This window comes from Ahaetulla prasina, chromosome 14 (genome assembly GCF_028640845.1).
Source record: "Ahaetulla prasina isolate Xishuangbanna chromosome 14, ASM2864084v1, whole genome shotgun sequence".
In the NCBI taxonomy this organism is placed as follows: Eukaryota; Metazoa; Chordata; class Lepidosauria; order Squamata; family Colubridae; genus Ahaetulla; species Ahaetulla prasina.
The window spans coordinates 20,378,158-20,392,175 of record NC_080552.1 but is presented as its reverse complement, the minus strand read 5'-3'; the positions used below and the strand labels follow the sequence as shown (position 1 = coordinate 20,392,175).

Below are 14,018 nucleotides of genomic sequence, written 5' to 3'. Positions count from 1 at the left end.
TGAGAGTTTCGTAAAATAAGGATGTTCCAGGGTTGCAAACTGGCTTATTTGCAGCAATTTGCTTTTGTGTCCCTTTTGGGGGGGGGGCTGGGGGATGACACACGAAGGCTGCAAGAGTGGCTCTTCCCAGATCTGAACTGATGTTTATGTAAGTAGGGTTTAAAAGTAGTCACAGGTTGCCCTTTCCAATCAAGGATCGAATCTCTGGTCTGTGGATAAATTGGTGTGGCCTCCGATGAGCACTGCATACAAAAAATGCCCATCTGCTTTGCAAATTTTGCAGCCCTGCGGAATCCACGTCACCATTCAGCCAACTAACCAGGTTTTGCTCCACTTTATCTGCCTTTATATGCTTTGCAAAAAAAAAAAAAAACCTTGCCGTGAAACGGTTTAGAAAACGTTGCAAATCCCTGAACTTTGAGGGTTTTTATCCGCACCCAACACTAAGCCAATATCTCTGGTTGGATGCGTGAGAAGATTTTTTTAAAATTTTTTTTTAATTTGCATTTATATCCCGCCCTTCTCCGAAGACTCAGGGCGGCTTACACTATGTTAGCAATAGTCTTCATCCTATTTGTATATTTATATACAAAGTCAACTTTATTGCCCCCAACAATCTGGGTCCTCATTTTACCTACCTTATAAAGGATGGAAGGCTGAGTCAACCTTGGGCCTGGTGGGACTAGAACCTGCAGTAATTGCAGGCAGCTGCTGTTAATAACAGACTGTCTTACCAGTCTGAGCCACAGAGGCCCACAAGATGGATGGCCGCTGCTCATTGGACAGTCTGCAAACATTCTTCTTGGGAAAGAAATCACAGTTTGCTACGAGAATGAGGACCGGTGGTTTGCGACAACCAAATGCAGGTTTTGTATTCAGTCCAGCATGCTAGTTTACTAGCTCTGGGAAATAGGGAACTAAAACAGGATTTGCTTAAGAAAGTGATGAGGATTTGTCTCCGGGATAATCATTCCTTCAAATCATTCCTTCAAAAAACCCTGGTTAAAATTAAGCTTGGCTTAGTGTTATGTGTGAATGCTGCCAGGACTCAAACCTTGTTTTTATGTGTGTGTGTCTGTGTATAAACACATAAAAACACATAAAAACAAGGTTGATCTATGTATCCACTTGCCAGCCATTCTTCCAAGATCATCGTAATAAAAATCCAATCTAATCACAGGTTTGATTTTTCCACACATACAGCCCCTCTTTAAAACAGAGGGAAACCCAAAGAGACCCGTTAAGGAGAAATTCCTTAACAATTACAACAAGTAATGTAATTATTGTAGAAATAGGGACACGGTTGCTCAGCGGCTAAGGTCGGCAGTTCAGCGGTTCGAATCCCTAACACCGCATAACGGGGTGAGCTCTCATTACTTTATCCCAGCTTCTGCCAACCTAGCAGTTCGAAAGCATGTAAAAAATGCAAGCAGAAAAATAGGGACCACCTTTGGTGGGAAGGTAACAGCGTTCCGTGCGCCTTTGGCGTTGAGTCATGCTGGCCACATGACCACGGAAACATCTTCAGATAGTGCTGGCTCTTCGGCTTTGAAACGGAGGTGAGCACTGCCCCCTAGAGTCAGGAACGACTAGCACATATATGCGAGGGGAACCTTTACCTTTACTTTTAATCAGTGGAACAACTTCCCTTCAGAAGTTGTGAGTGCTCCATCACCAGAGGTTTTCAAGAAGAGATTGGGACAATCGTTTGTCTGAAAATGCTACAGGGTTTCCTGCTCGGGTAGAGGCTTAGACTAGAAGACCTTCTGGATCCCACCCAGTTCTTCTATTCTGTTATTTTATTTTATTCCTTTTGAAATCAGGGTAGACTCCAGAGAGCATCTCGAGGTGGGCAAGCTGAGAAATTCAGCGCACGCATTTAAGCCGCGGCACAAAGAATGCAGAAAAATCCCATCGCTTTTCGTGTTTCAAGATTTCTTTTCTCTCTTTTTTTTTTTATGAAAAAGAATCACACATCGTACAGCAACGAACAGAATGCAAAAAAAAAAAAAGGGAAACAAATGAAAACGTTTAAAAAAAAACAGAAAACAACAGGGCAAAGGGAGGGGGGAAGGAAAAGGACACATACACACACACAAAAAAAACCCCCCAAACACGTGGCTCCGTTCCTCTCTTCGATTGTCTGCAAAAATGCTTGTGTTCCATAGAAGGCAGCGGGCAGTTAAGTGCTTTCTATTTTAACATTCGTTTTCACAATGCTTTCTTCTTCCTCGTCCTACGATACAGTCCACCGTTTTGAAAGCAATGTCTGGCTCTCCTATTCCCCTGTGTTCGTTCGTTCGTTCTCGCTCTCTCGCTCTCTTTTTTTTTCCCTGTCTCTCTCTTTTTCTCTTTCTCTCTCTCTCTCTCTCTCGCTCTTTTTTTTCTCTACAGTCACAATTCCAACCGGAAATAAAAAATAAAAGAGTCTCGAATGTCAGACCGTGTGTTTCGCTTTTTTTTATACTTTCCCATAATTTTTTTTTTCACAGTTTTTTTTCTTTAAAAAGTTTATATATTTATATATATTTATATATTTATACTTTATATTTATAATTAAAAAGGTAAATCCGTTTTTTTTGTTGGGTGGTTGTTTTTTTTGCTTTTTTTCCGTTTTTGTTTGTCCTTTCTCTTTCTCTCTCTTTCCTTTGTTTTCCTCCTCCGTCTTTGTATTGTTAAAGAGGTGTTTTTGTTTTTGTTTTTTGTTGGTTTTTTGTGTTGTTTTTTTTTAACAATACGTTGGAAAAGGGCTCTGGCCCGAACCTTTTGGATGTATGAAAACTGTACAGGCCTGGCGTCACTCGATCTAGAAACGTTGCCCACCTAAGGCTTGGAAGCTGGGAAGTGGTGGACTGGAGGAGGCAGCCGAGGCTGGGCAGCACCATGTGGTTCTCAAAACGGGTGGCGAAAGGATCCCGAGGGAGGGAAGCGGTCCTTTTTGTACCATGGCGGAAAATAAAAAGAAAACATCTGCTCGCGTTAAGTCAGGTAGAAATCGTCTCCCCACCCCACCCCTTCCCCTTGTAGTGCTTGAAAACGGTAACCTCTGTCCCTGTCAGAACCGATTCCGGTGTCTTCTCTTGTAGTGTGTGAGTTTGGCGGGGTTTCGTAAGTGCAAAAATGCTGGCGTTGCGACGGTCGCCGTGTTGTCTTCACTGGCCTTGCATTTGGGGCCCACCACACCCAAACGGTAGTTCACCTCCAAGGGGCTCTTCGTTCATCTCAAAGTCGGCAGATGGTGGTAACGCTCAAGGTCTTCCCCCACCCTTGGACGGAAGATGGCGGCTCGGTTTCTGGATGGCCGATGAATGAGATGAGGTCTACGCAGATGACCCTTGCGACGAGACCCAGTTACGCCTTCCAAGATGACAAGCCAAACGGTTCTTAACGTGCGTCCGACAAGTGCTGAGTTTTGGCAATGGTGAGACAGGAGCATGTGAGCTTCTGGCTCCAAATGATCATCCAAGTAGTCCTCGAGAGGAGGCTGGCCCATGTTGAAGATGTCATTTGAAATGTTTCTTGAGGTGGGCGTAGCAAGGCAGCTGACCTGTCTACTTTTTCAAATATAGATTTCCCCCCCTACCGCCACCACAATATTTATAAACCTCTGCTGAGGAGCCTTTTTTTTTTTTTCTTCCCCCCCAAGAGGGACCTGGAGTAAATACATTCACTTTACATGAGGGAGGAAGCATGTCTGTTGAACAGCTCTTCCTTAGAGCTCCTTCATCAGTCCAAGGGTTTGGAGAGAAAGGGTTGCAAAAGAGAATAAATGAAACTCGGCGGTGGATTTCTGAACCCACCTGCTCTAAAGTCCTTGTAACTCAAAAGAAAAAGGGACAACTCTTCCTCCAGTAACCATCTTATTGGCCCGGGTGGCTTTTACAGTTGCTTCTTCATACCACTTCTCTGGTAGAACAGTTTTTGGAGATAGAGAAGTGGGTGGGAAAGGGCCCAGCCCACCTCTTGATTGGCATTTGCTCAAACTGTCCCTGAACCAACCGCATGTTCTTCCATAAGTTGAGTTTTCAGTTGGTTGAGGGCAGATAAATCCGGTACCCTGAAGATAAAAAAAAAGTGCCAATTTCCCTCCCCCCCCATCCCCAAAAAAATTGGCCTCTTGAAATAACCGATGAACGTTCAATACTCAAAGATTGATGATGGAGCTGCCTGTAGTCCAATACTTTATTGCAAAGGACCGGAAATAGGCCCACTGCCCAAGAGTTAATTTTCTTAAAAATCCCAAATGTTAATTCCTTGTTGGGAGCCACAGAATCCAATCCATCGCTCTTGAGTTCATGAAATGATTTGAGGATGGGGAGAATCTTTTGCAGATTTCTCTCTCGCGCTTGCTTTCTTTCTCTTTCTCTTTAATTTTGGAAACATTGTGACCGCGCACAACACAATCATGCTGTCGTTTCAACAGGCACATAACTTTCATTCCGTCTGTCGTTCCTCCGAGGGAGGCACAAGGTGCGAGGTGCCTCCCGCGTTTTGTGTCTTTCTCAAAAGCTGTTTAGCAAATGATGGGGACTCCATCCGTGTTAAAGATCATGCCCGTGGTGGGCTCGTACGTCCCTGCTAGGTAGTATAAATCCTCACTATCTTGATACTTCTTCGTCTTCAGCATCTGCTCATATTGTTCCAAATCAACCACCAGGCATTTGTGCGAGATTGTCTGAACGTCGTTTTCATCCACGTGAGAGGACTGGTACAAGGCCCTCTGCATCAGAAAGAGAAGAGGAGAAATGTTAGAACATCTGCTGAACCTTCCCTTCAGGGCCTTGAAGGCAAAGAAGACCTTTCTAAGGCCCTGGCATCATCTACTCATCAAACAAACTCAGAAAGCTCAAACTACCCAAGGAGCTGCTGATCCAGTTCAACAGAGGAATTATTGAGTCTGTCATTTTCACCTCTATAACTGTCTGGTTCGGTTCTGCAACCCAACAAGAAAGACACAGACTTCAGAGGATAATTAGAACTGCAGGGGAAAAAATGGCTACCAACCTGCCTTCCATGGAGGACCTGTATACTGCACGAATCAAGAAGAGGGCTGTGAAAATATTTACAGATCCCTCACATCCTGGACATAAACTGTTTCAACTCCTACCCTCAAAATGACGCTATAGAGCACTGCACACCACAACAACTAGACACAAGAACAGTTTTTTCCCAAAGGCCATCACTCTGCTAAACAAATAATTCCCTCAACACTGTCAAACTATTTACTAAATCTTTATTTATTAATCTTCTCATCGTTCCCATCACCCATCTCTTTCCACTTATGACTGTATGACTGTAACTTTGTTGCTGGTAATCCTTATGGTTTATATTGCTATATTGACCATCATTTGTGTTATAAGTGTTGTACCTTGATGAAGGTATCTTGTCTTTTATGTACACTGAGAGCATATGCACCAAGGCAAATTCCTTGTGTGTCCAATCACACTTGGCCAATAAAAAATTCTATTCTATTCTATTCTATTTGAGATCCTCCCATTATTATCATCTCTCTTTGTTATCTCTGTTTCATCCTATTTACCTCTCCTAGCTTCTTTACATCATTCTCAGAAGCCTAGATGCAGGTTTGGGCAAACCGGATGCTGATTTTACATCTGGTTCGCCGAACTAGTAGTGAGAACAATGAATCAGCGGAACAACTTGCCTCCAGAAGTTGTGAATGCTCCAACACTGGAAGCTTTTAAGAAGATGTTGGATAACCCTTTGTCTGAAGTGGTGTAGAGTTTCCTGCCTAAGCAGGGGGTTGGACTAGAAGACCTCCAAGGTCCTTTCCAACTCTGTTATTCTATACCAGGGGTCACCAGCCTTTTGGACCTCAGGGACCTCTAAATTCATAATTTTAAATCCCACAGACCACTAATATGATCTGTCTAATGACTGGCTGGGTGGGCGCAGCAAGATGGTCATGTGACTGGGTGGGTGTGGCCAACTCAATGTCACTTACGTCAAGGGGTGCTTTGCCAGCCTCTACTCACTACTCCTCGCCTGCTCGCCTGGGCTTCTCAGGGCCCCAAAAGGAAGCAGTTGCTGGAGAAAGAGTTGGCAAAACGGCTGGCTCAGTTCAAATTGGATCTGACTAAAAAGGAGGCTCACTGAGAACTAGGAAGCTCTACTTCCAAGTAGAGGGAAGACTTGTGGGAGTGCAAAGCCAGGGACCAGCGCCTGGAGGCTCAGCAGGCTGAGATGCTCAGCCAGTTCCAGGCCATGGGGCAGTCCCACTGGAACGAGGTCCTCCGGTTCTTCGCCACCAACAGCGCTTCCCTTCAGCCTTCGCCCAAAGCCCCACACCAGGAGGCCGAAGCAGACCCCAAGTCGGAATTTCTGCCCCCCTCCGCCCCACACAAAAAGACCCCGAAGGGGGAGACTCTCTGCAGCAACACAAACGTTCATTGCACGTATCTGTCCGAGGGGGCTGTAGTTTGAGGACCCCTGATTTAGTGCAATATAAAAAATGCAAATTATTTTTCTGCGGACCACCAGAATTTTCTCACGGACTACCAGTTAGTGACCGCTGTTCTATACTATTCTAAAATCAAAAGGCATCCGCTTCAGTTCACAAAATTTTTTCACTAAACGTGTGAGTCAGAAAAGGGGCTACCAGGCTCCTTGTGATTGTGGGATTCTACACACCTCCATGAAGTCTTTTCTCTGGCTGGAAACTTGAAGAGCTGCTGATAAGGTCCGGGCAGATTTTTGATCCCATCGCTGAAGTCCAAGCGTTGTGCAGAAGAAGCAGAAGGATGATCGAAGAGAGGAGGGGGGGGGAAAAACACCACAGCCATCAAGAAAAGATGAGAAAACAAGCCCAGCCATCGCTCAAAACCTACACCAGTAGAAGACTTTGACACCTCTTGCTTGAAAGGAACCTTAAGGGTTCTCCAAAGCTCCTTTCCAGTCTCCCCAACTATTAATGTAGCACTCTGGCTAGTTTGCAAGAAGGTTGGACTTGACCAACTATGACTAACTTTGACCAATCTTTGACTAACCTTTGACCAACCATGACTAACCTCTGACCAACCTGGATTAACCCTTGACCAACCTTTGACTAATCTTTGAGCAATGTTTGACCAACCTTGACAATCCTTTGACCAACCTTAACCAAACTTTGACTAACTAACTGATGGGCCTCTGTGGCTCAGACTGCTAATGCAGTCTGTTATTAACAGCAGCTGCCTGCAATTACTGCAGGTTCAAGTCCCACCAGGCCCAAGGTTGACTCAGCCTTCCATCCTTTATAAGGTAGGTAAAATGAGGACCCAGATTGTTGGGGGCAATAAGTTGACTTTGTATACAATATACAAATAGAATGAAGACTATTGCTAACATAGTGTAAGCCGCCCTGAGTCTTCGGAGAAAGGCGGGATATAAATGCAAATTAAAAAAAAAACTTTGAGTAACCCTTGACCAACTTTGACTTGACTAACCTTGCCTTCGTTGAGCTTCTTCCCAGGGTTGGTCTCCTCAGGGTGATAGAACCATTTCACTCGGACCACCATATTGTTTCCCCAGGATTCCCACATGCTCTGGATCCGGCCAATGTAGGGGAGATTGGGCCTCCCCGCTGACAGAAAGACGGCACAGTCTCCGATGCGGATGATCTCCTTCCCGCGGACGATGGCCTTGTAGAAGAGTTTGCGGGCTTTCCCCTTCATCCCGCGTCTCTGTGGCGGGAAGAAGCAGGGAGTTAGGAAATCTCAGGACTCCTCCATGTTTTGACTTTTTATATTCAGCTAAGCTGCGGACTGGCTGACCTGTGGCTTACCCTGTTTTTCCCAAAATAAGACCCAACCGGAAAATAAGTCCTAGCATGATTTTTCAGGATGCTCGTAATATAAGCCCTATCCCCCCCCCCAAATAAGCCCCAGTTAAACTTGTCAGCCAGATGGATGCATTTAGTACCGTATTTTCCCCAAAATAAGACCTAACCAGAAAAGAAGCCCTAATGCATTTTTGGGAGCAAAAATTAATACAAGACCTGGTCTTATTTTCAGGAAAACACGGTAGTACAGACAGTCCTCAACTTATGACACAATGAGCCCGACATTTCTGTCACTAAGTGAGCCATTTGTTAAGTGAGTTTTGCCCCATTTCCCCAACTTTCCTTGCCACAGTTGTTGAGTGAATAACCTGGTTGTTAAGTGAATCTGGCTTCCCCATGGACTTTGCATGTCAGAAGGTCGCAGAGGGGGATCGCATGACCTTGGGAAGCTGCAACCAGTGTTGTGTCTTGCCCGCTCTCACCGCAGCCGGGGCCTTCTTATCTGCTCCCGAACACGGAGGAATGTATGCCTCCCAGCCCCAGTCCTGGCTCCATGCCCAGACAAGCTGAAGAGGAGGGGGCATCCCCCGGCCCCAGCTCGGCTCCATGCTCAGGCAAACGGAGCAGCTAGACCCCTCCACCTCCTCCACAGCATGTGAGCCTGAGGAAAGTTTATTTCCAACAGCTGCTGATTGGAGTGACCCTTGCATCAGAAGACTGGATAGACAGAGGCAACAGAAGGAAGGGAGGGGCAGGCCTTAATGAGTGCTGAGTCATGGAGCCACACCCCATGGCCTATATAAAGGATCTGCTTTCTGGCATTCTCTGAGTCAGGCAAAGTCTAAACATATCTTGCTGAAGTCACTTTCTGGTCTCCTGCCTGCTCTGAGGACTTTGCTAGGACTTTGGGCAGAGCTGCAGAGGCAAGCCTGATTCGGATTTCCCTGACCCGGCCGTCAGCGGAGGAGTGGGACACAACAACCGTCCTAACTACATGCCAGGTGCCAAATGTTCAAATTTTGATCACGTGACCACTTATGGCTACAATGGTCCTAAGTGTGAAAAATGGTCATAAGTCACCTTTTCCAATGCTGCTGTAACTTTGAACAGTCACTAAAGGAACTGTCATGAATCAAGGACTACCTACACTTGTTCCTAGATGAAATAAATACTCAGAAGCTTCCTGTTCCTTAGAGTTATCCATCTGCGTCCCCACCTAGTACTTTCCAGATGCGAGTTGATCATTTCCAGACACCCAACCAGCGCGGACATTGGCTGAAAGGAAGTGTGCACCTCAACCTAAGACAGTGTTGGCAATCCTTTTCAGCATTAAGCGCCGAAATGGGAGCGCGCATCTGGGAAAGCACCAGAAACCTTAAGAGCAGTATTGTGGTCCGTTAGCAGCCTACAGAGCTGGCAATGGAGTTGGACAGCGATGAGGCTGAGGTGAGGCCAGGGCCATCGGGAAGTGATGCGCAGACTCCAGAGTCTCCAGAGACTGATAGTAGTGAGGCAGAGGACCAGGAGGAGCCTGTTCCTAATGCAGGCATGAGAAGAGCTGCCAGAAGGCAAGAGCAGCTCAAGCAGACAGGACGACTCGGGAGTAAGGCCAGGAGATGATTGGCCCCTCCCATAAGGCTTAAAACAGACCAGCACTAGTGTTTGAGCTTTGCCAGAAAACAACATTGTAGCTGCATCCTCTGCTTCGTGTACGTCTTTATTTTTGTGACTTCTGGACATTTACTAGGAAGGGCCTTTGGAAGTTTGCCTAATTGGACTAAGGTTTGTGAGATAACTGAGGAATTTGTGTTGGGAGGCCTTTGTTTTACTTTGAGTTGGACGATGCTGGGAATGAAGTAATTCCCAGCTGTTCTAATAAAGTTTGTTTTTCTACAGACTAAGTTTGTTGCTACCTACTTGGGCCTGGGTCACAACAAACAGCTCCCCGGCGCGCATATGCGGGAGCGCCAGAAACCGGAAGACCATGCGCGTGCCGGGAAGCTGAGCTTCCGGTTTCCATCATGCAAAGGAGTACTGGCCAGTTGGTCTTCGCATACGCATGCACGCCAGAAACCAGAAAACTAGGTGACCGACGCGCATGCGTATGCTGGAAGCTGAAAGCTCAGCTTCCTGGCACATGCATGAATGCCGAGGAACTGTTCTTCCGCTTTCTGGTGCTCCTGCGCGCACAAAGACCAGCTGTGTGCTGGAACCCAGAAGATCAATGGCATTCCCGGAGAGATGGCTCTGCATGCCACTTCTGGCACACGTGCTATAGGTTCGCCATCACGGACCTAAGAGATCATAGCGAAGGACAATCCAATACGGCGCTCTTACCTGGGTAGGGTTCCCAAACCACTTCCAAAGTTGCCGTGCAGGCAGAAAGGCAGCAATTTTGGGCCGGTTCTCCACCGAGGGCAGCCTCTGGCGTTTAGCTAGTTCTTTCGTGGTGGGCAAATGGATTCCTTCCCGTTTCTTGCTCCGGTTTTTGTTCCCGCTCGGTTGTTGCTTTTGCGCTACCTGTTGCTGGGATTGCTTCGGGTTTCGGGAATGTGAAGAGGACGGGGACTTCCCTGAGGCCTTGGTGGGCTTGGCTGGGACGGTGGGCTGCGTGGAAGGGGCGCTGGGTTGGGTCTCTGCCGCCTCGTCTTCGGAGCTGCAGGAAGAGTCTTCGTCGGTTGTGGAAGAGGAGGAAGAGGAAGAGGAGCTGGAGCTGGAGGAGGAGGTGGAAGAAGAGGAAGAGGAGGAGGAGGAGGAAGAAGAAGAAGAGGAGGAGCTACTGCTGCTGGAGGAAGAAGAGGAGGAGGAGTTTGAAGAGGAAATTGGGGTGGAGGCTCTCGAGCTGGCCGAACTGCTATCTTGAGCTCCACCTCCATTCTTCTCCGTTTCTTCTTCTCCTTCAGAATCCGAGCTGCTACCGCTACTTTCTGACTCGTCCCTCACAGGGGCCGCTTCGCTGCTCTCTTCTTGGGGCTTAGAAGAAGAAGATGGTGGCTCTCCAGCGTTTTCAAACTTGCCTCCAAAATTAGGAGGAGGCTCTCCCTCCGCAACCTTGCTCCGGGAAGATTTCTGCTTGGAGTTTGGACAGGCCATAGCTGTGTAGCTGAGTCCTAAGATGTTCTTAGCTTCTCTCCTACTGGCCAAGTTTGACTCCCCCAGCATCCTCATGGCCTCTTTGGTCTTCTTGGTCTTGGGAGACATGACCCCCTCGTGGTCCAGCTTGATCAAGATCTCACTGTCTGGGATCTTCCTCTGAGCTTTGGGAGCAGACCCAAATTCTTGTCCTTCCTCTGTGGATTTTCCTTTCTTCGATTTGACTTTCCCCGAGGAGCTGCTGGAAGGACCAAACGGTCCAGGGTAGGGTTCATTCCCACGGACGTTGCCAAACACCGGCGTCTGGAAGGTGGCAGGAACCGAGCTATGAAGCTTGGCAGAAATCTTCCCCTTGCCGGCTTTGCTGTGATGCTTGTCTTCTGCTGGCGCTGGGGGAGTCCTGGAAGGATCCGAGTGGACCTTCTGTGAGTTTTTGGCAGCTTGTTTACAAACCGGCAGCTCCGAGCCAAGAGAAGAGTTGGCCAGCATCTCCCCCGGGATGGTCTGGTCTGCCATAACGGATTCTTCTAGAAAGCAACAGAAAGTGCAAAATGTCAACCCTGAAGCTGGTCGGAGGAAGGCGGAGTGATGCCGCCCGGTTGTCAGCCCGGACCATGTGACTGATGGTTTTGAGAAAGCAGAAAAACTTTTACTTTTAATTAGGTGAAAACCGCGGGAGACTTCAGAGTCGGTTTTCACCCGATATGGGCCAACATATATCGGACATTAACACAATTGAGCGCGTCCAGAAATATTTCACGTGAAGAGTCCTCCACTCCTCTGCTCGCAACAAAATACCTTATGCCACCAGACTTGAAATCCTGGGGTTAGACAATTTAGAACTACGCCGCCTTCGATATGACCTAAGCATAGCTCATAAAATCATCTGCTACAATGTCCTTCCTGTCAATGACTGCTTCAGCTTCAACCGCAACAATACAGGAGCGCACAATAGATACAAACTTAAAGTGGGCCGCTCCAAAGTCGATTGCAGAAAATACGACTTCAGCAACAAAGTTGTTAATGCCTGGAATGCACTACCAGAATGTATGCTCCAAATGGCTTCGGCTGCCCCCCCCCCCCCGCCTCCCCTCAACAGAGATGGGCAAGCTGTACCTGTTTTCTGTTTTTTACTGGGCTTCCTTCCACGCCCTTTGCCTTTGGCTTCGGGTTCCTCTGATTCCGCCCCATTGCCTTCGCCCATGTCCTTACTGGATTTACGGCTGCGACGTCGCATGCTGGGCACCAGGAGGGCAGGAGAGGGCTCAGCACCTGCGAGGATCAATTGCCAGATTGAGTGGGTGCTGAATCCACACACAAACACACACACAAACACACACACACACTTCCGAAGAATGAGAAGTGGATCTCCATCCTGTTGGCTTCTCCGAAGTTGGGCTTTCAAAAGGAAGAAAAGGAAGGGAGGGAGAAAGGGAGGGAGGGAGGGAGGGAAGGAAGGAAGGAAGGAAGGAAGGAAGGAAGGAAGGAAGGAAGGATATTAAAAGAAGTGTCTGTATTAAAAACTGTGGAAGGGAAGGAAGGAAGGAAGGAAGGAAGGAAGGAAGGATATTAAAAGAAGTATCTATTAAAAACTGTGGGTGGGAAGGAAGGAAAGGAAGGAAGGAAGGATATTAAAAGAAGTGTCTGTATTAAAAACTGGGAGGGAAGGAAGGAAAGGAAGGAAGGAAGGAAGGAAGGAAGGAAGGAAGGAAGGATATTAAAAGAATATTAAAAGAAGGGCCTCTTGTGGCTCAACAGGCTAATGCAGTCTGTTATTAACACAGTTGCCTGCAATTACAATTACTGCAGGTTCGAGTCCCACCAGGCCCAAGGTTGACTCAACCTTCCATCCTTTATAAGGTAGGTAAAATGAGGACCCAGATTGTTGGGGGGCAATAAGTTGACTTTGTATATAATATACAAATGGATGAAGACTATTGCTTAACACAGTGTAAGCCGCCCTGAGTCTTCGGAGAAGGGCGGGATATAAATTCAACCAAAAAAAAAGTATCTGTATCTAAAACTGTGGGTGGGAAGGAAGGAAAGGAAGGAAGGAAGGAAGTTGGGAGCCCACCTCATTTTGAGATACCTAAGTTGACTATTTCTCCAGAGATGTGGCAAAAAAACCAACTCACATTGGATCTTGTAATCAGGGGGGAGAAGCCGGATGTGAGATAAAGGAATCCTCCCAGTGTCCCCATCGTCAAATTCCACAGTGATCAAATTGCCATCTTCCTCTTGATCATGGACACCTGTAGACCAAAGAGGGAAGAATTGCAACTGGAGGAAAGAGGAAAACGTTGGAGAGACCAGGAACCCTTCCTCTCCTCCTCTTGTTTCCTCATAATTGACTAGGAACCTGCTGAACATTAATGATAGAGAACTATATTTGCTTATATTAATTTTTCCAATCTCTTAAAGACACCTGAGGGCAGCAAATTCCATCAAGGAAGTACCAGCTGCCAGGCCGATATCTTCAAAACTAGGCAAGGAATCTAATACTATTTTATTTACATATAAAGATATAAATAACAGCGTACTCAATTTCATTTCTACAAACTACATTTTTTCTGTTTCCTCTTATTTGTTGTTACATTTCTACTCCTCTATCTTCCTTATTTGATCTTTCCTTGCCTTTTAGCTCTCTCCTCTAGCCATTCGTACCATTTCTCCCACACTGTATAATATTCTGTTTCCTCTTTTTCTTGGATCTCCTTTGTACGTTTATTCATTTCTTCCCATTCCAAGACTTTTCTAATCAAGTTATCTTATTAATATTAGACTTGTATGTATAAAGGATTCATTGAAATAAGGGAGAAAAAATGGACAAGTAAGAAATGTTTAACCGTTGCGAAATTGTTGGAAAGAAACTATTGTTTAAAGATTCTTTTTTTGTTTTTTGAAAAATGTTTAATAAAAATTATTTTTTTAAAAAAAAACTAGGCAAGGAGTCTTGGAGAGTCATGAACCAATTAAGCGAACTAATTGTCTCCTGCAAACTCCATTCCCTTTTTGCTTCTCTTTTATTCCCTCTGGGAGGGGCCCTTCATTGTTCATCTGTGGCCTTACTCCCAAGTCGACCCTTGTTCTTTAGCTGTTCCCTTCGTCTGGCAACTCTGCCCATGCACACACTGGGAACAGGCTCCAG

General features: G+C 46.4%; 1 protein-coding gene across 5 annotated transcripts in view; it reads right to left on the bottom strand.

Moving 5' to 3' along the window:
- Positions 1–2,358: 2,358 nt before the first annotated feature.
- The window catches only part of TNRC18 (trinucleotide repeat containing 18), an 83,483-nt gene continuing 71,823 nt past the window's right edge, over positions 2,359–14,018 (bottom strand). For all 5 annotated transcript variants that reach the window (XM_058157906.1, XM_058157908.1, XM_058157907.1 and 2 more), the window contains 6 exons: positions 13,006–13,122; positions 11,987–12,142; positions 10,115–11,397; positions 7,443–7,679; positions 6,649–6,723; positions 2,359–4,720 (listed from right to left, as the gene is read on the bottom strand). In XM_058157906.1, the coding sequence (XP_058013889.1) occupies positions 4,514–4,720; positions 6,649–6,723; positions 7,443–7,679; positions 10,115–11,397; positions 11,987–12,142; positions 13,006–13,122 (2,075 nt within the window). In that variant the 3' untranslated portion in view covers positions 2,359–4,513. The remainder of the gene's footprint in view (positions 4,721–6,648; positions 6,724–7,442; positions 7,680–10,114; positions 11,398–11,986; positions 12,143–13,005; positions 13,123–14,018) is intronic.